Raw genomic sequence first — 26,336 nt, 5'->3', positions numbered from 1 at the left:
GGTGTAAATACTTGTGTCTACAACTGTGTCATATCCAGTAGGCTGTCTTTGCTTAATTGATAATCCTTTTCTTACTGTTGTTTTGCTTAGTCTTAGCTGCCATGGTGTGGTTGCCATACAGTTACAAAACAGATGTGCCTTCAGTTCATGCAGTTAAGGTTACATCTCTTTCACAGAATAAGCTGTTAATATATGTCAGTGTATTTGAATGATTTATGCTGTTGGAGGCACTAAATTAACCGTACTTCTGAATTAGCATCACAAGATAGTTTTGCTGCTCTAAGGCCTGAGTTATGGATGACAACCTAAAGAAATTGCTGTCGTGGCCCTGGAGTGTCTCAATTGTTGCTGTCAAGTTCATTTCCCTGGTGAATGAAGCCAGGCTGCCATTGTGCAAAGATGGGTTCTGTCCATCTTTTCTGAGAATGATTTCCTTCCTCCTTCATTACAAACAGTAGAAGATTATTGGCATGTGCCATAATGGTATTTGAAATTGAGGGTATATGAGGCTAGAGAATGACAGTAAGTGGAAGCTATTTTCAAAGAGAGGATTCTTTCCTGTGGTTAAACTGCATTTATCGGATTTCAGGAATAATGGTAAAAGTAATTAACTTTAGTCTATAAGCATAGCTTGAGGGGTTCATTTTTAATGCTGTACAGAAAGTTTGGGTTTCCATTTAGTTCAGTTGGATGGAAAGTACTTTTACAGTAGGAGCCAAATTTCTTCAAGTACCCACATTAAAACAGTTTTTGAAGTTTTTATTCCTAAGCTGTTGAACTGATTTACTTATAAATGTTCTAAAATTTTCTAAAAAATTGTTCTGTATTAGAGCTGGTACAAAATTAATTGCAGCCCTAACTGTAGAGTCGTGACTTCCAAGATTAAGGTCAGAGTTTTACTGTGAGCCCAAACTGGTACTTAGCATTATTTTTTTCCTTCCTCTATTTTTAATACTTCAATAACGTTAAGCTGCCATTTAATTTTCTGATACCACTTCTAGGAAATACCAGAGCTAAAGAGAAGTAATAGATCTATGGAGAGGAATTACTGAATCTTCACTAATTTCTGCGGTCCAGCAATCTGGCCTTGTGATATTTTTCAGTTTTCTGTCTTGAATGGATACTGGAAAAATAACTGAAAAATTGGAAATGTAATCTAAAGTGAGAGATGCAAGAATCTCGGTCTGCTCAGGTCTGTCATGCAAGACAAAGGAGGGTTATCTCCTTCATGGTTTAAGAGACCTACGTAGACTAAAAACTTGATAGTGAAGACACTTCTGCCAAGCAAACAAAAGGTAGCTGAAAATTGTAATTGGAGCTGCACAAATTTAACTAGAAAACTTGAAATAAGCTTAGAATTTTGAGTCATGGTAGCCAGGCAGTAGATCAGCTAACCAGGAGCTGTGCTAGATTCTCATATTGGAAATCTTAAAAATTGAAGTATGCTGTTTTTTGTAAAAACTCAACCATCACTTTTGGACTTGAAGACAAAATTAACTCAGGAAATCTTAGAGTATGAAGGAATTCAGACTAGACAATCAGAATGTGTTCTTCTGGCCATTTATAGTGGGTTATTTACCTTCTGTGAACATAGTTGTGGCAATCATACTTTTTTCCTGACCTTTCCCACCATATAAGGGAGTGTTTGCACTTGCTCCACTCTTTTAAAAAATGAGATGTATTTTCATCCCTTTCTTTTATGAATATCTTGTTTTGTTTGACAAACTTCTCAAACTTTCCAGTTTTGCATCTTCCTAAGAAAATTAACTGAGAAGAATTCATTCATCTCTATGATAGATTTAAATAGAGGTAGGGTAGTATATTTATAGTTAGTAGTCACATTAACTTTTATTCTGAAAATTGTCAAAGTCTCTGAAAATAGACTGTGACTGCTGAGAGTGTATTACCAGTTAAAATATTTGATAAAATATGTAGTCTCTGTTTTGGGCAGGAGCATACTTTGTGTTCACCACCTAGCTGTAAATGCAGGCAACTACTTAGAACTGTGAAGAATCATATTAAGTTATCCATAAAGGAGTATTTTTGTACTATTTGTGCTAGTATTAGCAATGTTTTTACCTTCAATTGACTGTTTGTGAACAAATGAATGGTTTTGTGGATATTAGAGAAGTTAATCAGTGAGATTAATTTGCTTTATACTTCCCCCTAGCTTTGTAGACTAATAGTCCATGCCTTGATATGGTAATTAGGTTATAGGGTACTATAAGTGCATAGAGGGGCATCTAATGGACATGTGACAGATACCGAAATACTCTCTTAGGAAGATTGTAGTCTCAGGCTATGATACTGTAAACTGCACCTTTCAAGCAAATTTCTCTTCTTCTATGAAACCCTTTGGTCAAATGGCAGAAGTGTCCGCAAAGATGCAGCAGTTTTTAAAACAAACTGAAAAAGGCATAACCCAGAACAACGGGATCATGCAAAATGACAGAAGTGCTTGGTTAGTTCCTTTTTCCGTTGTGCTAAAAGTTGAAAATGTAGGAAGACGGGAGCAGGAGTTTTTCGTTACTTGACACACACAGATCAGAGCGTGTAGTTGATGACAGCTTAGAATAGAATCTCAAAATGTAAATACATGTTTCCTTTCAGCTGAATACAAGTGTGCCTTTAACCCTTGGAGCAGAGGTATGCAGCAAGAGAGAAAGGGAAACTTAAGGAATTAGACACTTTTTTTGTCCCTGGGTTACACCTCCACTCCCTCTAATGCACATTCAAAGTTTAGTGTGCAGAAGAGCAATGATTCCCTCTTGCCATCAGTGCTGCAGGTAATCTATTGCATTAATCAGCCAGCTAGTGTGAAATGCATGGGGAGTGATTATACTATCATACACAATACAATCAGCATGAAGCACTTGTTAAGACCAATACATCAAAGTTTAATTCAGTAACAGAATGAATTAGAGCAAAATGAAACATTCTGTTCTCTAAGAAACACAGCACCCATAGCAAGCCTTTTTTTCTGAAAGCTGCATAGAGAAACCAGAGTGCATTAAGGAATTCTTTTTATGAATAAAATTGCAACTTGGATCCAACTGAATGCCGAGAGTACTTTTCCTTGGGGTTCTTATCAAGGAGAGAACAGCACTGAAGTGCTTTGCCTATCTTCGCTATTCCATAAAAGCAACTGTTTAATTGGACCATTCTCCAGTGAGACTTCTGATTATGCTTTGTTCTAATGGAGATCTCTCCATTCCTGGAGGAGGGAGGTGGCTTTGCCAGTCATTCTGAAGGCACTTGTCCTTGTTAAGAAGCAATAAATATTTCTACTTCTATTTTAAAGGGGTCATAGGTTCTGTCTCCTATTATTGTTTCTATTCTGGCACTTCCAATGCTGGAAAATGATGCTTTTGTAATAGAATTGATTAGACTCAAATGGGACACAGTGGCAAGTGTGCAGCAAGTGCTGAAGCTGATTTGTCTGTTGCACAAAGGGAATGATCTTGATTACTTGGCTCCACTTTCTTTGAAATAATCAAATGTTACTAACCTAGTAGCTTTTGGGGTTTTAGTTTTTTAAGAAAGAGACGTGCATTAACGGGAAGAGCAAAGACATGTCAAACGTGCATCAGTGTCTTGCATATTTTAATTTTGCAAATGAATGGATTGATCTTAAGTATATTAAATGTAAAATTCCAAGGCAAAGGCCAAGTTTCAGCCACTGGTTACACAGATATTGTAAATGAGGAAACGCTGACCCAAACTTAGCTACACAGCAGCCCTGACAAGGTAGCATAATATTTCTAGGAAAAGCAGATTTCTTGGGAAGACTGTAATCAAACAGTCAAACAGAATTGTACGCTGGATCTTCAGTCATGCTCAGTGTCCTAGCCCCCACTAAAACTGTTTCCACCACCACCCTCCCATTTACTGGGACAAGAGTAAAATATAATGGGATTTATGAAAACCGAGCAATGCTTAATCTCTTGGGAGAGTCTATACATATTCCTTGCACTTTCTTTGGCTTCATGAATACATGCATACACAAGATGTGTAATTATTACACCACCTACTTTTACAGTGACTGAATGCTTCTTAATGTTTTTCAATTTGCATGTTTAAATCCTAATCAGTGTAAAGGCATGCTGTTCCTTTCTCCCTCATGAATTCAGAGGTATGGATGTCTACTGAGAAATACAAAAGTACTGATGTTCCCCCTGTATGTACAAGGCATGCATGCATTGTGTAAAGCAGTAATGTAACCTATTTCTTTGTGGTGTGAGGTGCACTAAAGATGAATGACAACTGTGCATTTTCAAAAAGAAGGCTATTTGAACCAAAGGTCTGTTTTGGCAAAGCTGGCTTTTTCCAGGTCAAAAGGATTAGTGTTGAACCAAAATAGGCAATTCCTCACTGCAGTATAACAGTTCTAATATTCATTCCCTTGTGAAATTAATATCAAATTGCAGTCACAGCATGACTTGTCTTACAGTTATCTTCTAGGGGGAAAAAATTTGCATATTGGTTTGTGATATTCTGCCACTGTGCTGTGAGGAGCTTCATATTGGAAAGACATGGGTCACAGTCAAGGGATTCAAATCAGAACTTTACTTTTGGTTTAGTTCAGGGGGAGATGTGTCAGCCTTCTGAGATCCAGTATAAAAAGATATCTGGTGCCTGGGAAAAGTGAGACAGGAAAAAATGAACTGTGTTAGAAAAACAGAATATGTAAGCATAAACACATTCTCTGTTTGTTTGGGGTTTTTTTCTTTTTTTTTTTTTCCATTTAATGAGACATTTGTTCATATTGTGGGTGGCATTGGTGACAACATTAAATCTAGTCAAACAGGTAAATTTACTTGAGAATGCCAGGAACGTATTTTGGGAAACTTCTTTTGAGAATAAGCTGTTTCCAGGAAACAGCAGTTTCCAGGCTGAAGTCACTAGAAATGGATTTAGATATGTTCCCCACAAATTAATTACAAGTAGCTGCCCTTCATTTTTCCATAAGCCTTATCTGTAGTAAGGGGTAAGTGTGATCAGCAGTTTCCCCATATAGGAGTCATTAGGCAGAAAATAGAGAATCTCTTGTTTAAGGCCAGTGTAAGCTTTCAGGTTGGTGGTGACATTTAAGGGCCAGCTCATGAGGGCTTCCACTGAGCAGCATCAGAGTGAAATAGGAAGAATATCCTCCAGGCTCCTTCCAGTTGGCATGTGGTAAAATCTGGGCACAAGTGAACATTTTCCTCAGACTTTTCAGGGCTAGGAGCAGGACAGGAACCAGTGAATTGAAAGAGCCAGAATGGAGCAGGTGTCAGGGGAGGGGGAAGGTGCTTGGGGAGAAGGAGGAGGAAGAAATATGAATACAGACACACACACATATGCTGGGGGGGGGGGGGGAATCACACACATACACACAAAAACTTGAAACCCAAATAGGCTGAAGAGTGTGGGGTCATTGGCATTATGCTTCCTTCTCTCAGATGGTAGCCTTTGTATTGCTACATGAGCTGAGCCTGAGGCTCTTTCTGTTCCCTTCTCAGTGAGGGAGTTTTGTCTCTCACTCCTCTTTCTGCAGGGAATCAGGCAGCCGTGAAAGCTGGGCGAGATCTCAGATGTGCATGCAGCTCGCCCTGAAGTCACTGTGAACAGGGTGCAGTTGATGTATTGAAATTTTAAGTGGTTTCTGTGGGGTTTATTAGAAATACATTTGTCCTTGTGCTTCACTTGCATAAAAATAGCGTGGATTTCTGAGACAATCGCTGCTAACAATGTAGTTGTGCTTGACATAGTTTCCCTCTTTAAGCCAAAGAAGTTTTTAAAGGATTTTGGTACCTTGGGGTATTTCTTCCCTTTCCTGCCTCTTAGATGTACCACATGCATAGTGGAGCTTCTGAAGAAGGCAAGTGAATTCCTTTGCTTCTAGTGGTGTTTCTGAGATACAGAAAAAGAAAAGGCCACTCATTTTGTAGGGGCATGGTGTAATCAGTAGTGTGCGTTCCGCCTTTTTGGATGATTGAAATACCACATGTGGTTAAGATATTCCACTTTTTGCTTTTGCTTCAGTCTGAAAACACTGGGAATCTGGTTACAAAGTATTAAACTGGCTTTTTTTTCTCTTTTTTTTTTTTTTTAGATGCTGAGAGGTACAGTGTCTCCTCAGTGCCCTAAAGTAATAGTTGATTTTGAAAATAAATAAGTAAGCCCAAGATAACTATTCTATAAGGCTTTCCAATATGCCCCATCTTCTGTTTTGTACATTGCAAGAAATATAGTCCTTTTGTCTTGGGCAGTGCTGAATGTATTGATGCTTAATAATAAGAACCAGTTGTAATGCCATCCAGAGGGACCTGGACAAGCTAGAGAAGTGGGCCCATGTGAACCTCATGAGGTTCAACAAGGCCAAGTGCAAGGTCCTGCACCTGGGTTGGGGCAACCCCTGGTATCAGTACAGGCTGGGAGATGAAGGGATTGAGAGCAGCCCTGAGGAGAAGGACTTGGGGGTACTGGTGGATGAAAAGCTGGACATGAGCAGGCAATGTGCTCTCGCAGCCCAGAAAGCCAACCATATCCTGGGCTGCATCAAAAGAAGCATGGCCAGCAGGTCGAGGGAGGTGATTCTGCCCCTCTACTCTGCTCTGGTGAGACCCCACCTGGAGTACTGCGTCCAGCTCTGGAGTCCTCAGCACAGGAAGGACATGGACCTGTTGGAGCGGGTCCAGAGGAGGGCCACAAAAATGGTCAGAGGGATGGAACACCTCTGCTATGAGGAAAGGCTGAAAGAGCTGGGGTTGTTGAGCCTGGAGAAGAGAAGGCTGCGGGGAGACCTTATTGCAGCCTTTCAGTACTTAAAGGGGACCTACAAGAAAGATGGGGACAGACTTTTTAGCAGGGCTTGTTGTGATAGGACAAGGGGTAATGGTTTTAAACTAAAAGAGGGTAGATTCAGACTAGATATAAGGAAGAAATTTTTCATGATGAGGGTGGTGAAACACTGGCACAGGTTGCCCAGAGAGGTGGTAGATGCCCCCTCCCTGGAAACATTCAAGTCCAGGCTGGATGGAGCTCTGAGCAACCTGATCTAGTTGAAGATGTCCCTGCCAATTGCAGGGGGGATGGACTAGATGACCTTTAAAGGTCCCTTCCATCCCAAACCATTCTATAATTCTATTCTATAATTTGACTCTGGGGAGTAAAGCATATTGAAGAGCATGTCTAAAGAAAGTCATATGATTTGATTTTAAAAGAAGTTTTTAAAAACAGTATTGGCTTTATTCACTCCCATGGCAAGTTTTGGACACTTTAAAAAAAACAAAAACAAAACACCACCAAAAAAAACCCAAAACAAACCCCCAAAACCCCCACAAACAAAAAACCAACAAAACAGTGTGCTCTACTGTATGTAAATACCATGCAGTAATAATCTGCATTAGTGTAGTGTCTCTCTGGTGTTCTACACTGTACCATATCTTATTTTGTCGTGGTTTTCAGATTTCTTTGATATTACTTCCCCATTCCATGTCGGCCTGAATAGCAGCAGACTTGCAACCTTAAGGATCAAGCTCTGTTTCCGCTGGCTCCTGTGCTGTGGCATACTGACATACTGAGTTACTTTAGGAATGAATGTAATGTGATGGCCTGTGCTCTGGGTATCCATTTTGCATTCTTAGTTAGCAAAAGAATACTTGAATATGAGAATTCTATTATCTTGGAAGAACCAGCTGCATATTTATATTTTTTTCTTTTTTTTTTTTCAGCCTGTCATGAAGATTGCATAGTTTAAGCATATTCTTTAAATCTCTTGTAGTGTATAAGGCACGTTCTTAATGAGCAAATGAACTGTTGCTAAACAGTACTTTCAGATGTCTTTATGCTTCTGTCAAAGTTCACACTGATGAAGAGACAGCTGATTCAGAGAAAAATCTTTCCATTTGAAAATTGTTGCTAGAGACCCTGATTTATTTATGCCTGCCCTGCTATATAGCGTCAGGGAGCAGGTTCTAAAGTGATAGTTGTCGTGGTTTTACCCCAGCCGGCAACTAAGCACAACACAGCCGCTCACTCACTCCCCCCACGGTGGGATGGGGAAGAGAATCAGAAGGGTAAAAGTGAAAAAAAACTCGTGGGTTGAGATAAAGACAGTTTAATAGGTAAAGCAAAAGCCACACATGCAAGCAAAGCAAAGCAAGGAATTCATTCACTACTTCCCATTGGCAGGCAGGTGTTCAGCCATCCTCAGGAAAGCAGGGCTCCATCACGCGTAACGGTTACTTGGGAAGACAAACTCTGTCACGTCGAACATCCCCCCCTTCCTTCTTCTTCCCCCAGCTTTATATACTGAGCATGATGTCATATGGTATGGAATAGCCCCTTTGGCCAGTCTGGGTCAGCTGTCCTGGCTGTGCCCCCTCCCAGCTTCTTGTGCACCTGGCAGAGCATGGGAAGCTGAAAAGTCCTCGACTGGTGTAAGCACTACTTAGCAACAAATAAAACATCAGTGTGTGATCAACATTATTCTCATCCTAAATCCAAAACACAGCACTATACCAGCTACTAGGAAGAAAATTAACTCTATCCCAGCTGAAACCAGGACAATAGTATATGTGAAACGTCAGTGCAAATTAGCTTTCACTTTGAGCTCCGTAAATAGAAAATGTAAAACAAATTTTCTAGTGTAACCAAATTACTGAAGTAATAGCAGTAAAAATATCTTATTCCTATTAGACTGCACAAAACCAATGTTTACTGGCTCTCTGAGGTCCAGATGTATTTGGGAATGAGTTATATGATTAGCAGTACTTCTGCTGGGTTTTGAGTGTGGAAGTATATGTTTACAAAATACATGTCTTACTAATGCACTTGTTCGGTTCCTGTAATGTGAAGCTGGAAGATACATAGTTCTTGTTTGTAGAAAACAGCATTTGCTTCTGGTACAAAAATTAGAAGAAAAACTTGGATAATTTCCTGCTGTAACTTTATGTGAATTCTTGTTTGTTTTTGACTGATGTTCCTGTCTGATGGGCATCATGAACTATGGATTTTCTAATACAAAAGACCCACTTAATGCCTTTTAATTGAGAAGGTTGGCTTGATACAGTCTTTCAACTGCTTCAGATGGGCCACACCAGCTCCAAGATTCTGTGTCAGGAATTCAGTCTGCCTGGTGTTAGGCATAGCTGGGAAACAAGCAGTGTAGCCTTTGAGTGGAGAAAAAGTGTTACAGTATAGAAGTTTGCAAATAGTCATTGGCTGTTGCATTTTTAATAGAAAACATAATTTAGCAATTTTTTTTTAAATCAGGTGCTCTGTGGATGTGTATAGTCTTAAATCCCCACTGCAAGTTGGAGCAGAAGGCCAGTTGGCTAAAACAGCTGAAAAAATGGAACAGTGTGGATGTTTGTCCCTGGGAAGATGGAAACCATGGAAACGAGCTGCCCAATTTAACCAACGCTTTGCCTCAGGGTGCAAATGCTAGCCAAGGTGAGCCTAAATATATGCACTGACTGCAACATATAATATGGCCTCTATCTTATATACTTATATACTCTTATATACTCTAGCCTTGCAGAATTCAGCACTCTTTCCTGGGACAAGTAACTTGAGGATTGACCAGCCAAATTTATTTTCACTAATACTATCCTTGCAGGAAGTATAAATAGGGTGGTTTATTTTGTGCTGGGGCTGCAATGTTTTCAAAGCAAGTATTTGTGTTTAGTTAGGTCTTCTAACTTTTCACTTGATCCTTCTAAATACTTGTTGCATGAAAATTGGATGTCCCTGAAGTATGTCATGTAAAAGCCTGTTGTTTCTTTACTTGACTATAATCTTATATCCCTTCTGGTGTTGGAGTTTTTATTTTGTTTGCAGTTACAAAGCCTTTGATACTTACTTAAAGGGAGATCTGTTGTAACTGCATTAAACTGAGTGTGTGAGAAACTAAAGCAGCTATCTGTGGGATGTGCTCTGTATTGTGCAGTCTGCATTGACAGGTGGGGGGGGGCATGCAGAGGCAACACTGCCTTCTTGGAGGAGGTCTCTTCTTACTTGATATGATGCTTTCTAATCTAAAATGTGATTATCAAATCTGACAGAAGCCTTCTCCAGTCATCTTCAAGCAAAGATTGCTACTTTGCTAATAACTGAGGAAGATGCAGGATATTTACCTGGGAAAAAAACCTTCATAATCCTCAAAACCCTCAGTATTTTGATACATATTTTATATAATCATGATAAAATTAAATGCTTGTGGGAGGTGGCAGATTTGGGCTTAGATTGGTTCTTCCTTGTTTCTTTTTCTTGGAAGATTACCTCTGAAGGAAATAGACTTGGTTCATTTTTAAATCTTGCAGTTAGCTGGGGACAGAAGTTCATTCAACATATAACTTCCTACAGAGGTATTTTGCTTTCTGGATCTCATGATGTTCAGCTCAACCTGGGCAGGCTAGTGGCAACTCTGACACGGTATTTCAACATTCATAGACACAGTGCCATGTTGACAGAGCACTTTTGCCATTGTAAGATGTCCAGTAAGATTTATGTCAGTCCCATGGCCTCAGTACCTTTCTTTCTTTGCAGTATTTCTATATGTTTATGACAAAAAACCATACAAGTGCTCGAAGTTAATGTCACTTCTCAAAGAGAACAACTAAAAATCTTTCATGCGATGTTTATCTGCCCTTCATCCTAGTAGCTCTGGGTCTGAGAAGGAGAGAAGCTGGGGATGCTTGAGTAGCTGTGTGCCATATACTTTATGGTTTGTTTTTAGGGGAGTTCTGTATGTGCTGTTTAATGTCCTTCATCTCTAGCTGTTCCCTTTGCAAAGTCCTATTTAGTATTAGCCATGCTGGTTTGTAGATCTCTCTGAATGCAAAGTGAATGTCACACACTTTATCTGAGCTGTTGGGTAATAGGATGTGAAATGTCATCTGTGGGCTGGTCCTTGGGGGGGAGGGGCAGGCTGCCATCAGTTGGGGGTTGGTGAATAGGCAGAAGTCAAGAATACTGTGAATGACTGATTCACATATGAATGAGTAAAAGCTGATGCAGCTTTCTGAACTTGTGAAAATGACAGATTCATCGAACAGGCCACATCGGACAGTGTTCACTCGAGCCATAGAGGCGTGTGACCTGCACTGGCAGGACAGCCACTTACAGCACATTATCAGCAGTGACCTGTACACCAACTACTGTTACCATGGCGACACTGAAAACTCACTCTTTGACTCTCACGGGTGGCCCCTCTGGCACGGTAAGTGGCTAAACCGGAAAGACATTTCCATGACTTGCTGCTTTGTTCAGTTTCTATGGCATTATTTTGGGGGGATGGTGGGGAGATGAATGAAAAGCCTGGCAAAAAGAACAGAGGCTCCCTTGAAATGCTGGCTCAGAAGTAGTCCTTTAAGTCTCTCTTGCATAGTTTGAAAAACAAAACAAAGAAAACAAACAAAAAAAGCCCTTTTGAGTAACCTAACAAAACAGGCCATTGCAGACATGGAAGCATTGCTATTCCTCAATTATTTTCTCCATTTTAGAACATGTTCCTACAGCCTGTGCAAGGGCGGACGCATTACGATCTCATGGATACCCACAAGAAGCACTGAGGCTGGCAATAGCTATTGTTAATACACTAAGAAGGCAGCAGCAGAAACAGCTGGAAATGTTCCAGGCTCAGAAGAAAGGTAAATGTGGGGAAGAAAGAAGGGCAAAGGACATGACAAGGTGACAATAACACCGGACTGGAACTTTGCATGAGAAAACTACTTTCGAAACTAAAGCAAAAGACGTGACTTTAACTCTTCGGTCCAAATGATCATAGTGGTAATGTCACATTCTGGATGTTGGAGGGGTTTTTTTAAGCTGGGTTGTGAGCTCTGCAGGGCAAGGGCTCTGTTCTGCCTTCGCAATACATCTGCCATGATGGGGCCTTTATCCCAATCAGGGTTTTTGGTTACACAGTGTAAATTTTCATCCTGTGTAATTTATAGGCTTTTAAACAGAGCTTTGCATTTGGCACATCAGGTATTTAAAATAATTTTTTCCTCTGATGTATAATTTAGCAGAGCTATATTTCTGAGGTGGAAGCCTAAAGTTGACATTGAGGATAACAAGAAGGCAAAGTCTGCACTACAGAAATTCATCACATTTGGCAGTTTGCTCCAAAAGTCTCTTATGATGCTTAAAACTTTAGTGGATTCACATCGCTGGAAATGAGATTTTTGAAACACTGGCTTTATAAAACGTTCTGTGGTGTTCCTCTGAGCACTACTCCTGTTTTTTGAAGGAACATTCTACCAAAAATAATCTTGCACTGAACTTTGTCATAAGTTTGAAGAGGTAGTGGAAGAAGAAAGGGATGGTTTTGTGGTTAAAGAATGCACATGGAAAAGCTGGAATTACTTTCTCAGCTACTACAAGAACACCTTTCATTCAAATTTTATTTTAGATCTTTGTTGCTACTCTTAACTATGTGTATCCTCATGCATTGTAGGCAAAAATATTAGTGTGAAGTCACGTGTGTAAATTTTTCAAGTGTGTGTGCAGGTGTTTTCCCAGAAATGATCATTTAGAAATTGAAGTGAAGACAAGGTAGACACCTGACTGAAAAAAAATTAGCTGGCAGTTCCTATATGCCTCCATTTCTGTTTCACGGTACCCAAGGAAGAAGTTTTGAGCACTATTGTGGATCCTAGATTTGAAAAAAACTTAAAAGCACTTTGTATTATTACTTAGGAGAATTATTCTGAGTCATTTTATAGTGTAATATATCTTTCCTTAACATGTGTTCCCTTAAAAGCTTTGCACATTTTCCAGCTTCTCAGACTGGGAAGGTCAGTGTATGTGTGTGCAAACCGCTGACAGGTGTGAAGGGTCTGCTGCAAGTGTGCTGGTCGTAGTACTGCTCCTTTTCGTTCCAAGTTGCTAATGCAGTATCTAGACATTCAATACTTCTGTTAAGTTCCTTTCCCTGTGAGCAGTTGCTATAGCTGTCAACTAATATACTAATATAAAAACTATAACTAACATAAAAAAAATGGAGTGTATGAAATGCATCCTCCCCCAAAACAAAGTAGTTTGTCATTTCTATGTTTGAATCATAGAATCATTAAGGTTGGAAAAGACCCTTAAGATCAAGTCCAACCGTTAACCTAGCACTGCCAAGTCCACCACTAAACCATGTCCTCAAGCACCACATCTACCTGTCTTTTAAATACCTCCAGGGATGGAGACTCAACCACTTCCCTGGGCAGCCTGTTCCAATGCCTGACTACCCTTTCTGTGAAGAAGTTTTTCCTAATATCCAATCTAAACCTCCCCTGGCACAACTTGAGGCCGTTTCCTCTCGTCCTATCGCTTGTTACTTGGGAAAAGAGACCGACCCCCACCTCGCTACAACCTCCTTTCAGGTAGTTGTAGAGAGCAATAAGGTCTCCCCTCAGCCTCCTCTTCTTCAGGCTAAACAACCCCAGCTCCCTCAGCCACTCCTCATAAGACTTGTGCTCTAGACCCTTCACCAACTTCGTTGCCCTTCTCTGGACACACTCCAGCACCTCGATGTCCTTCTTGTAGTGAGGGGCCCAAAACTGAACACAGTACTCGAGGTGCGGCCTCACCAGTGCCGAGTACAGGGGCACTATCACCTCCCTGGTCCTGCTGGCCACGCTATTCCTGATGCAAGCCAGGATGCCATTGGCCTTCTTGGCCACCTGAGCACACTGCTGGCCTATGTTCAGGCGGCTGTCAACCAAGGTCCTCTCTGCCAGGCAGCTCTTCCCCCAGCCTGTAGCATTGCATGGGGTTGTTGTGACCCAAGTGCAGGACCCGGCCCTTAGCCTTGTTGAACCTCATGCAGTTGGTTCCGGCCCAATGATCCAGCCTGTCCAGGTCCCTCTGTAGGGTCTTCCTGTCCTCCAGCAGATCAACACTTCCACCCAGCTTGGTGTCATCTGCAAACTTACTGAGGGTGCACTCGATTTCCTCATCCAGATCATCGATAAAGATATTGAACAGGACTGGCCCCAACACTGAGCCCTGGGGAACACCACTCGTGACTGTCCGCCAACTGGATTTGACTCCATTCACCACCACTCTCTGGGCTCGGCCGTCCAGCCAGTTTTTACCCAGCGCAGAGTGCACCCATCCAAGCCGTGGGCAGCCATCTTCTCCAGGAGAATGCTGTGGGAGACAGTGTCAAAGGCCTTACTAAAGTCCAGGTAGACAACATCCACAGCCTTCCCCTCATCCACTAAGCGGGTCACCTTGTCATAGAAGGAGACCAGGTTAGTGAAGCAGGATCTCCCTTTCATAAACCCATGCTGGCTGGGCCTGATCCCCTGGTTGTCCCACACGTGCCACGTGATGGCACTCAAGATGATATGTTCCATGACCTTCCCCGGCACCGAGGTCAGGCTGACAGGCCTGTAGTTCTCCGGATCCTCCTTCCGGCCCTTCTTGTAGATGGGTGTCACATTTGCTAACTTCCAGTCATCTGGGACGTCCCCGGTTGACCAGGACTGCTGGTAAATGATGGAAAGTGGCTTGGGAAGCTCCTCCGCCAGCTCCCTCAGTATCCTCGGGTGGATCCCATCTGGCCCCATGGACTTGTGGGCATCCAGGTGGAGGAGCAGGTCACTGACTGTTGCCTCTTTGATAATTGGGGCTTCACTCTGCATCCTATCTCCATAGATAGGCACAGGGGCCTGAGAACCCCGAGGATGACCAGTCTGACTATTAAAGACTGAGGCAAAGAAGGCATTAAGTACCTCAGCCTTCTCCTCATCCTTTGTGGCAATGTTTCCCTCTGCATCCAACAAAGGATGGAGATTCTCCCTGGCCCTCCTTTTGTCACTGATATATTTGTAAGAACATTTTTTGTTATCTTTAACGGTGGTGGCCAGTTTAAGTTCCAGCTGGGCCTTTGCCTTTCTAATCTTTTCCCTGCATAACTTCACAACATCCTTGCAGTCCTCCTGAGTCACCTGCCCCTTCTTCCAAAGGCGGTAAGCTCTCCTTTTTTTCTTCAGTTCCAGCCAAAGCTCTCTGTTCAGCCAGGCCGGTCTTCTCCCCCGCCTGCTCGACTTGTGGCACATGGGGACGGCCTGCTTCTGTGCCTTTGAGACTTCCTCCTTGAATAACATCCAGCCTTCCTGGACTCCTTTGCCCTTCAGGACTGCCTCCCGAGGGACTCTGTTAACCGGACTCCTAAACAATCCAAAGTCTGCCCTTCTAAAGTTCAGGGTAGCGGTTTTGCTGACCCCCTTCCTTACTTCTCCAAGAATCGAAAACTCTATCATGTCGTGGTCACTGAGCCCAAGACAGCCTCCGACCACCACATCGCCCACCAGGCCTTCTCTGTTCGTAAACAGCAGGTCCAGCGGGGCACCCCCTGGTTGGTTCGCTTACCAGCTGTGTCAGGAAGTTATCTTCCACACACTCCAGGAACCTCCGAGACTGCTTTCTCTCTGCTGTGTTGTATTTCCAGCAGACATCTGGTCAGTTGAAGTCTCCCACAAGAACAAGGGCTAGGGATTGTGAGACTTCAGCCAACCACTTGTAGAATGCTTCGTCTGTTTCCTCATCCTGGTTGGGTGGTCTATAACAGACTCCCACCAGGATATCTGCCTTATTAGCCTTCCCCCTGATCTTTACCCATAAGCACTCGACCTTATCATTACTGTCATTGAGTTCTAGACAGTCAAAACTCTCCCTAACATACAGGGCTACCCCTCCCCCTCTCCTTCCTTGCCTGTCCCTTCTAAAGAGCTTGTAGCCATCCATTGCAGCACTCCAGTTGTGCGAGTCATCCCACCATGTTTCCGTGATGGCGACTATATCATAGTTTTCCTGCCGCACAATGGCTTCCAGCTCCTCCTTTTTATTGCCCATGCTGCGTGAATTGGTGTAAATGCACTTCAGTTGGGCTATAGATCTCGTCTCCACCACAGGCATGCCACTCCTAGGCTCATCCCTAGCAAGCCTGGTTTTATCCCCTTCCCCCTTCAAATCTAGTTTAAAGCTCTCTCACTCACTGTTACTTACTGCTTTTTTTTTTTTTCCCTCTTATGTTTTGAATTTTAAAAATATTCTTTCAATACTGTAAAATATGCTGGTCTTCTCTATAAGCAGATTAATTCTGCAGCTACAGCCTAGCTTTAGGTTTCAGTTCAGCAACCACCACATGCTTCTACTTAGCTTTCATTCATGTGACTGATCTGATGTCCGTGGAACCACTTGCATGATTTAAAGTTAAATGTCTATATGTGTAGTAAAGATAAGGGCTGGCGACCGGAAGATCACGTGCTGTACGGAAAGAGTTAAGGGTCGACCCTCCCTTGTCTCCGCCCCTTATAACATGACACACCTACTGCTGGGGGTATAAAGCCCGTGTTGGCTGGAGATCTGGTGGGATAACCTTGATGTGTAGTGTTTGCTACATATATGAATGGAGGACTGAAGCCTTTGGCATGACATGAGTGAAGCTCATAAGTAGACATAATAGATGAAATGGAATATAAGAGAGTCAGTAAGAAGTCATTGATATTAATCCTTTTTGGTAATATTACTTGTTTCTGCCTGTTGTCTTTAGCGCATGCTATTTGTTAGTAAGACAATTACTTACTTGTTTGTTTTTCATATTCCATATCAGTTGATTCTTTAAAAAAAAAGCCACCCTCCCGAACACTCAGTTCAACAGTGTGGCTGTATTTCACTTTGTAGCCCCACACATTTAAACAGGCAAGAAGCAAGCTTTTAAAGCTTTGTGATAATACATATGGTTACTCAGAAAGATGGCATTTTGTGAATGACAGAGAGCATAGGTAGGTACAAGTTAGTGTGTAATAGGCAGAGAAACAGAGCATCCGTAATGGCTTGTATACAATTTTTAAACGGTCACCCATAATGCGCCTGATCTCTCATAGTTCAGTCGTGCATATGTGTCTAGGAGAAAAAAATTGCGAGTTGGAGTCAAAGGGGAGCTACTGCCATAAGACTCTTAGTAAAAAAAGGGATTTGGGGAATCTCTAACCTCTGTTACCACAGTCACACTTCCTTCAATTCATTGTGCTAAACAATTTTTTTCATGTTGTAACTGACTGATGGATGAGGGCTACAAAGCAAAGTATATATGAAGGTATTTGTTGACTGAAACTTTAGAATGACAAAAAAATTCAACTTAAAGGACAATTTTTTTCTTGTATACCTCATTTAAATACTTTATCCTTTTTTTTTCTTTTTTTTTTTAGGAGCTGTCATCCTGAGTTTATTACTTCAATAAATATTTAGATGCAAGATAAGCTCATATTTTATCTATTAAAATGGAACATTTTAGAATATTTTAATTTATTTTGGTGCCATCAGATTCACTTAACATGTAAAAATGGTACTGCGTCTTTTGAATGAGGAAATGGTTGTGAATATTTTACAAAAAAAAAGGCCTTGCTATAATTTTTCAGCATATATTTTCAGAAGAGTTACTGGTATCAAGTAAGAGATTTCAAAAGATACTGCAGTTGAAATTTTTGACCCATAATGCACTTTGCTAGTGCTCAAAATGTTTGGCCTTCATCCATTTTCTTTTTTTCCTCTTTTAACATATTCACAAAGGGCAATGAATTCACCCTGAAAGATACTGTTTTCTCCTTCTAAGCAGAAGCTACTGGAAGTACTTTGAATTCTGTACTGAGAGCATTTTAATCAGTTTTACTTCTATAATTGTTTTGAGGGGCTAACATGTGCTCTCTTTCCCTCCCTCCTCCCTCCATCTTTTCTGTCACAGAACTCCACAAAGGAGTAACCTCAATAACAAATCTTGAAGGTTGGGTGGGACACCCTTTGGATCCAATTGGCACCCTCTTCAGTAGCCTGATGGAAGCCTGCAGGGTGGATGATGACAGCTTCCATGGATTCTCAGACTTCACGGGTAAGGCCATGCAAAGGGAGCAATCTTCTCGAAGTCTTCAGTAACTGGAGGCGTTTTTCTATCTTGCCTGTCTGAATTAACTTTGAAGCCAGTGTCTTTATAGTATAAGAACTCACATTTGCATTCCCTAAGAAAACATGAGGGAGAGAAAATGTTTAAATTAAATTTTTAAAGTAAAATTAAGTTATAAGTAAAATTTTGTTATAAGCACTTCAAAAATTACCAGTTACTCATTCTTGAAGACAATTCCATATTTCATGCTTGAAATAAAACTGAATAAGATAGCAGCAACCCTCTCCACATACATTGCTCTGTCCTCTTTTTGAGAAATTACAGGACGTCACAGAATTGTTGAGGTTGGAAGGCTCCTCTGGAGATCATCTAGTCCACCTGCTTTGCTCAGAGAAGGGTCACCTAGAGCAGGTTGCCCAGGACTGTATCCAGTTGGGTTTTGAATAACCCCAAGAATGAACACTGTACAACCTCTCTGGGCGACCTCTTGTAGTGTTTGACCACCCTCACAGTAAAAAAGTGTTTTGTTATGCTCAGATGGAATTTCCTGTATTTCAATTTGTGCCCATTGCCTCTTGTCCTGTCACAGAATACCACTGAGAAGAGTCTGGCTCTATCTTCTTTACATTCTCCCATCAGATATTTATACATTTTGGTAAGATCCTCCTGAGCCTTTACTTTTCCAGGCTAAACACTCCCAGCTGTCTCAGTCTCTTATATGGGAGATGCTCCAGTCCTTTAATCATCTTTGTGTCCCCTCACTGGATCTGCTCCAGTATGTCCATGGGGAGCCCAGTACTGGACATGGCACTCCAGGTGTGGGCTCACCAGTGCTGAGCAGAGGGGAAGGATCACCTCCCTTGATCTGCTGGCAATGCTCCTCCTATGCAGTCCAGGATGTTATTTGACTTCTTAGCTACAAGTGTACATAATACTTCAAATTGATGACAAAACACTTAAAATTTATAACATACATGGTCTATAAAGGTTATGAACTGGAAAATAGTGTTGCAGTATTGATACATGATTTAGGACTGATTTATTCCTTATTCTCAGTCTCTTTCCACCTCTGCAGTAGTTTCTTATCACCTTCTGTGTGGTCAGAAACTCGATTCATCCCTCTACCTACAGCTCTTTTATATGCACATCCCCAATCTTCTTGGGGCTTTGCCTCAAAACTCATTTTATTCAATTAGATTTTCTTCAATAAACTTCTAATCCCATATCCACTAATTCTGGAAGAACTTTAATTAAAAGAAATCAGATTCTTTGCAATTAGAAGAAACCAAAGCAACCCCATGAAATAAAAGTAGTGTGTGTTGAAAAGTAAATTCCCCCTACACATGCATATGCAATCTACCAAATGCATTCTGCCTTCTCATTTGCTGCAGCTGTCCATCTCCTTACATCTGTACATTACAACTTTTTGTTCCCAAACTAGACTGTAAACTGCTAGAGGTTGGAATAGCATTTTGTCTTATGGTGTATCTGTGAAGTGCCAAATGAATCAGTAGTACTCTTTAAAGTAATTTATGGCTTGGTCTGTGTGGAATTTACAAGTAATCTTTACTAAAAGTAGTACTTCTAGTGTTAATAAAAGTCAGAAACATTATACATGTTTATCATAAATACAACTGTAACAAATAAAAAAGCATGAAAAGAGCTCTAGCAAACAGTATGCTTTAAAGTTGTGGAGTTCCCGGGCCTACTGTATTTGCACAATCCTAATAGCTTCAACTGAAATCTATGCAGGTGTATGCACCTTCCTTTTCCACTTATACAACATCAAAGCTTTAAGGAGATACAGAAATGGGTGGGGAAAAAAAACTGAAATAGATCTTCCAATTTTGTCCTTATTAACACAAAGCTGGAGAAACTGCCTTTCTCCAAATCATGCAGTTTAAAATGAAAACTTTTATTTTTACTTGAGTGGTTTTTTTAAAACCTAATTGTTTCTACCATGTGGAATTGGATCAGGTAGTTTATATTGGATCATTGGATCTTGAGATTGCACTAGTAATTGAAATCATTTTAAAAAATGAATACCGACAGAGGAAGCATTTGTAAATGTGGCATTATAGGCAGATTATGGATTAGAATGATTTCCTGATGTGCTGTTCTTTGTGTCACCCTTTACAGAGAACGTGGGGCAATGCAAATCTCTGGAGTACCAGCACCTGCCTGCATACAAGTTCTTAGAAGAAGGGGAATCTTATTTAACACTGGCTGTGGAAGTAGCATTGATAGGGCTGGGACAGCAACGAATAATGCCAGATGGCTTGTATGCACAAGAGAAGGTTTGTCGAAATGAGGAGCAGCTCATTTCTAAGCTACAGGAAATTGAATTGGATGATACTCTGGTGAAGATTTTTCGAAAACAAGCAGTCTTCCTATTAGAAGGTAGCTCAATATAGATGCTAACTGCTTCTTTAAACTGTCTTCACTTACACAAGCCCACTGAATTAGTATTCCAGTGGAAACTGCCTTACATACTTAAGATGTTTTTTGACATAGAACTCCAGAAAAATTTTATTTCCAGTCTCTTATGAAAATCAAGCATACTTCAGATATCACGTTGCTGTAGAGATAAGGCATCTACTGACCTATAAGCCTATCATTTTAATTTTTATTGCATTTTGTTCTTTAGATTTGTTGCTTGTCATAATCTCAGTATCCTAATTATACAACCCAGGCTCACAATTAAATAATAGACATCGAATCATAGAATGTCCTGAGTTGGAAGGGACCCACAAGGATCATTGAGTCCAACTCCTGTCCCTGCACAGGACAACCCCAAAATTCACACCATATGTCTGAGGGTGTTGTCCAATTGCTTCTTGAACATTGTCAGGCTTGGCGCCGTGACCACCTCCCTGGGGAGCCTGTTCCAGTGCTCCACCACCCTCTGGGTGAAGAACCTTTTCCTAATATCCAACCTAAACCTCCCCTGGCATATCTTCCTGCCATTCCCTCGGGTCCTATCACTGGTCGTCAGGGAGAAGACATAAGCGCCTGCCCCTCCTTTTCCCCTTGTGAGGAAGCTGTAGACTGTGATGAGGTCTCCCTCAGTCTGCTCTTCTCCAGGCTGAACAGACCAAGTGACTTCAGCCGCTCCTCGTACGGCTTCCCCTCTAAACCCTTTACCATCTTTGTGGCTCTCCTCTGGACACTCTCTAGTAGCTTCGTATCCTTTTTGTACTGTGGCGCCCAAAACTGCACACAGTGCTCAAGATGAGGTCGCACCAGTGCAGAGTAGAGCAGGACAATCCCCTCCCTCGACCGGCTAGCAATACAGTGCTTGATACACCCCAGGACACGGTTGGCCCTCCTGGCTGCCATGGCACACTGTTGGCTCACGTTCAACTTGCCGTCGACCAGAACCCCCAGATCCCTCTCCGCGGGGCTGCTCTCCAGCCTCTCGTTCCCCAGTCTGTATGTACATCCGGGGTTGCCATGTCCCAGGTGCAAAATCCGGCACTTGCCCTTGTTAAACTTCATACGGTTGGTGATTGCCCAGCTCTCTAATTTGTCTAGATCTCTCTGCAGGGCCTCTTTGCCCTCGAGAGTGTCAACGGCTCCTCCCAGTTTTGTGTCATTGGCAAACTTTGATAACAAACCATCCAGTCCTGCATCCAAGTCCTTTATGAAGATATTGAAGAGCACTGGCCCTAAGATGGATCCCTGCGGAACCCCGCTAGTGACTGGTCACCAGCCCAATGTAACCCCATTTGCTATAACCCTTTGAGCCTGACCCATCAACCAATTGCTCACATCAATTATCATCAGCAGTTCTCAGGTAGCAAATTTATAAATGTCACTTGTATCCTGAAAAAGGACTGGCAGCTTTGTAAATGTATGAAGATTTTTACCTCTGTTCCCAAGTGAAGAGCTCAGAAAATTCACTTAGAATTGCTGGGACAGAAATATAACATTTTCTTTGTAGCAATTAGGAAAACGACTTGCCTCTGAAGTTTGTATCATACATGAAAATTGAAATATGTGGTCAAATATTGAGGCTTAAGGCCTGATCTTGTGACTAAATTTTGATTGTGACAAATAACTTGTGTTTGGGAATTAGCTGGTGTATTGCAATAAAAGCTGTATAAAAAAGTGCATGCTTAGCTTTTAAAAAGGCTTAACATATAGCACTTAACTCTCATGTTCAGAGAGTAGTCTTGTGGGTTCTAAGGTTGTCTTTCTAGGTTTTGGTTTTTTAAATGGAAGAACCAATTAGCTAAAGGCATAGTCCAAGTTTTGAGTGCTTGCTCAAGGGATGGTGGGGAGTGTGATACTGCTCTAGGTAAGTTGTGAAGACTGTTACACAGCAGTCAGGTTTTGCTTTCTTTCTGCAAGACATTTGTCTTTTAAAACTACTTCTTTAATGGAAGAGACGCAGTATATTGTTTAGGGTTCTCAGCTTTGAGTCACTATTATTGCCCAGATCCTTAAAGACTTTGGTACCTACTGATGGTGCCATTTGAAACTGCAGAGAAGCTCCACCACAGGGAAAGTTTCCATTATAGTGTGGCTGTAACTGCTACTTTATGGCCTTTGGACAAGAACAGCTGCTTGCTGGATCCAGCTATTAACCACCATAGAGGGATCCTATGGATTATAAATCAATTTGCTGCATCTATTTACTGGTAAGGATGCTTTATGAGAAAAAGGCAGGATTTCTCGCAAGTATTCTCTGATACTTCTAGTTTACTACTTTGATTACTGATATTCTTTTTGTTTTCTTAGAGTAGTAAACAAGTGATCATAGCAGGAAATCTGCTAAAATAACTACCTACAAAATTGCTGTGGTGAGCAGTGTGCAACGATGGTCTTGCATTACTGTGTGCTGAGAAATCTGGCTTTTATGCAATAGCTTCAGTTTACTCCAGGTTAGGCAGAAACTGCCAGCTCACATGGAGGAAAAACTGTGTGGTGATTTAAGGTCCTAATCATATCAATTGTGTTTTTATAGTTAAAGTCCTGTAGATATAATAAAGAAAGCTTAATCCAATATTAAGCTGATTTCTATGTTGTTAATGCAGATTAATGCATGCTGTATGTAGCTACCATTTGAATACATGGGAAAGCAGAACATAAGACTGTTGCAAGAAGTGTTCTGATTTTTTGCTTGACTGTTAAGTTAATGGCAGAATATATTTTCATAAAAATGCTTTGTCATGTATTCTTTGTGTCCTAACTGAGTTTCTGACTGGATCACCAACTGGCAAACATACATGAAATGGCTTCTTTCATTGAAGCAATGCCAGGTAGTTTTGAATGGCTTTCAACTTCATTTTAAATGAGTGAGAGACACACACACTGTCACCTACTTAATCTTCATTGATGTTTTCTTTGTGATCAGCCCCAGTCTTCAGAAACGCCCACCTATGGAGCTCAGATTTTTTTCATGCCTAGTGATTTTTATCTTTGCATTTTGTGCTAAGGCACCAATCAGAAAAACATTGCTGAAACAGCTGTGCTGGTCCAAGTTGTTACCATCTCTCTCTCATGGAGTTCATCATCCTCTGCAGCAGAAGTGGTTGAATAAATTTTGTGAGTACTCCTCATCTGCTTCAGTGTAGGGTCAGCCATGTTAGTTTGAACCACTGCTGGAAGCTATGACATGTGTGACTGCAGTGAAGAAATGTGCTCACACATTCATCCATCCAAGTGTGGTGGGTTGGAATCTCTAGTAGAAGAGGAAGTAGTAACTTCTAGGACTGCTGTCTGCTATTTGTGCAATAATTGTCCAATAATACTTTATGTAAGATTCTTATTCTGTATCTTGCAGCATTTAATGCCTGAACCTCTAGCCACTGAAGTAAAAAACTGCTTGACACAGTTTTCCTATTAATAGGAATAACAGTCTTAAGGTGGCAGGAAAAATGTAAAAATGGGATTCATATGCACCGTGAACATTCAGAACTCAGCAAGCAAATAGTTGCATTTAATTTTTTTTAAATCATCATTTCTGTTTTCAATCTTGACACCGCTGTTATGAAGTTGAAGTACTGCACTGGCTGCACTGAGTGTGAGCAAAATCCATTGCCCCAACAATAGGAATAGTTTTCCCACAACAAATACAATTTTTAAGAATGTGTGGCTATAATGGACTAACAAAAGCAGCTTTGGTGCAAGATCTGACCTAGTCTTCTCTGGAGACCAAGTCCAGACTAAAGGGTTATTTAAATGCCTAATGTCAGGTGAGACATTAATAGGGATCAGGTGCTGCTGTAGTGATTGGTCATGTAACTTCAATTAAAGATACATGTTTTTCCACTGTAACCACTTTTTTTTTTTCTGGTAGATTTGTGATAAAGCAATTATGCACCAACAGAGGGTACATAGGGATTCATGTGCACAATATAACTACACAGAGGCAAAGCTAGGATTATCACCTTCTACTTTTGCATACCACAGACTTGCTGAATGAGCCTCATGGAGCCCTGGGACCATTCTGTCATTTGTATGTGCACTGGTAGTGTGCTTAGTACTATACAATTTGCAGTCTGTCTTGTTGTCTCAAAGAATATATGGTATTTAATATACTTGTAATATATTTCACAAAAATATCATTGTAACTTTACCTTTTCAGCAAACTGTATCTGAATACCAATTCTAACTCAAGGTATAGTGAATGTTTTTAAAGGTCCAGAAGTTGGGTTTTAACAGTCTGTAAAGACTGACATTCTCTTTCTCTTTCCCACAGCTGGACCATATAGTGGTTTAGGCGAAGTCATCCATCGAGAGAGTGTTCCAATGCACACATTTGCCAAGTATCTTTTCACCTCTCTCCTACCTCATGATGCTGAATTGGCATACAAAACTGCACTGAGAGCCATGCGGTATGTATTCACAAGTTGTCTAGAAAGAGCACAAGTAGTGGTTTGGAAAAGGGGAAAAAGCTTGGTAATCAAGACCTAGTCTTTTTTTCTAAAAGAAGCATTGTTCCGTTTAAGGAGAAATTACTTTGGTTCTGTCATCTGTAAAAGCAATTGATGTCTGTAGTAACTACAGTATAATCATTTATAAATGTACAATTAGTGTTTATCTACAACTGTAAAACAGCATTCTATGTTACAAATCCTTCTAGAATTCCACTCTTGGGGCATGTGGTTTTGTGTTAAATAACAGCTTTAGCGCATGTGTTCTCTTACTGATGTGGTTGTGTGTGTGTGATGGTAGTGGCGAGGAAATGAGGAAAGAGGCATCTCACCAGCAGTCTCAGGATCATCTGCTCCTTAGCAGATAAATCAGTGATAAATCTATGTTGTCCACATACGGTGCAGGGAAGAAACTGGTCCCATCTGGATTGTCTGGTCGCTGTCAAGAACTTGTAGTAAATGGTGGTTGACAAAGAATAGCCACAACTGAAAACTAAGAGCAATCAAGTCCCAGATTTAAAAAAAAAAACAACAGCCTGTTGGGTTTTTCTGGTCATTATTATCAAGAATGATTGCACAGTGACTGAAGGACATACTATCCACATAAGTAGCATTTAGCTTCATCAGACAGGTTGTGTCCTAGTGGTTTGGAGGTATGTATTCTGGAGCTAGTTTCTCCAGAAAGCTAAATGAGGAGGAAATAATCCTGTGTCAAAGGACTAAATGAGAGGGCATGCATAAGAACAAAACATAGCTACTATCAGGTCAGGCCAAAGGTCTGCTTAGCCTGTTTGGGTTTCTTTTGCCTCCAAGAGTGTCTAATAGTGGATGTTAGGGAAGGAGTCTAAGAAATATGAAGTAACCTTGCATACTTGCTGCTTATGATTAGAATTTTAGGAAATAGATTGAGAAGACAAAAGTGTGTTACTGATAAACTGTTGAGAACATTCAAACGTATGATCAGAAAGCTGTCGGGGCCATCTAGGTACACCCCTTTTCTTTCATTGCAAGTTAAGTGCAACAATAACCCTGGTCATACCAGATCAACAAGATAGTGCAAAATGTGTGGTGTGTGGTTGTGTGTGGTGGTGGGTTTTTTTTTTGTTTTGAGGCTTTTTTTTGTTTTTTTTTAGGAAAAAAAGATCAATTTTATAAAGTAGACTTGTGTCCTTATATTTAATTCCAGTCACTACCTTGAAGTGTTTCTCAGAGATTGTTTGTGTGGAGTTTTCCACACAAGTTTAGTTAAACTAAACTACTGAAACTACGTTGAAAGGCTGGAATAGATATCTATCAGCAGCTTTGTACAGTGCACTGAATGCTTCAGTGAATGTGACAGCAGCATGCCATTCCTCTTGAAGAAGGATTTTGGCTTTTCCCAGAAACAAATCATAACTGAAAACTTCTTTTCTGGAAGCTTCCTTTCTCAACTGGAAAAACAAGCAAGGCACTGAAAGATCCAAATGATGAAATCTCTAGTTAATCATGGGGAGCTCCAGCCATCTTTTGGCATGAAGCTGCCATCTCAGCCAAAGAAGTTACTTCTCAAACAGACCAGTATAAGAAAG

The 26,336-nt window shown here is 41.0% G+C and overlaps 1 protein-coding gene across 1 annotated transcript in view; it reads left to right on the top strand.

Annotated features, from left to right (window-relative positions):
- Positions 1–26,336, top strand: part of LOC104019557 (zinc finger SWIM domain-containing protein 6) — a 144,731-nt gene that overhangs the window by 104,858 nt on the left and 13,537 nt on the right. The window contains exons 5-10 of the mRNA XM_087762583.1: positions 9,259–9,438; positions 11,030–11,206; positions 11,490–11,636; positions 17,732–17,875; positions 20,027–20,287; positions 24,594–24,729. Coding sequence (XP_087618709.1) covers positions 9,259–9,438; positions 11,030–11,206; positions 11,490–11,636; positions 17,732–17,875; positions 20,027–20,287; positions 24,594–24,729 — 1,045 coding nt within the window. The remainder of the gene's footprint in view (positions 1–9,258; positions 9,439–11,029; positions 11,207–11,489; positions 11,637–17,731; positions 17,876–20,026; positions 20,288–24,593; positions 24,730–26,336) is intronic.

Source organism: Nipponia nippon, unplaced genomic scaffold, assembly GCF_047370975.1.
Source record: "Nipponia nippon isolate SJK-2023a ecotype South Korea unplaced genomic scaffold, ASM4737097v1 scaffold_26, whole genome shotgun sequence".
NCBI classification, from domain to species: domain Eukaryota; kingdom Metazoa; phylum Chordata; class Aves; order Pelecaniformes; family Threskiornithidae; genus Nipponia; species Nipponia nippon.
This window is presented reverse-complemented; position numbering and strand designations above follow the sequence as displayed.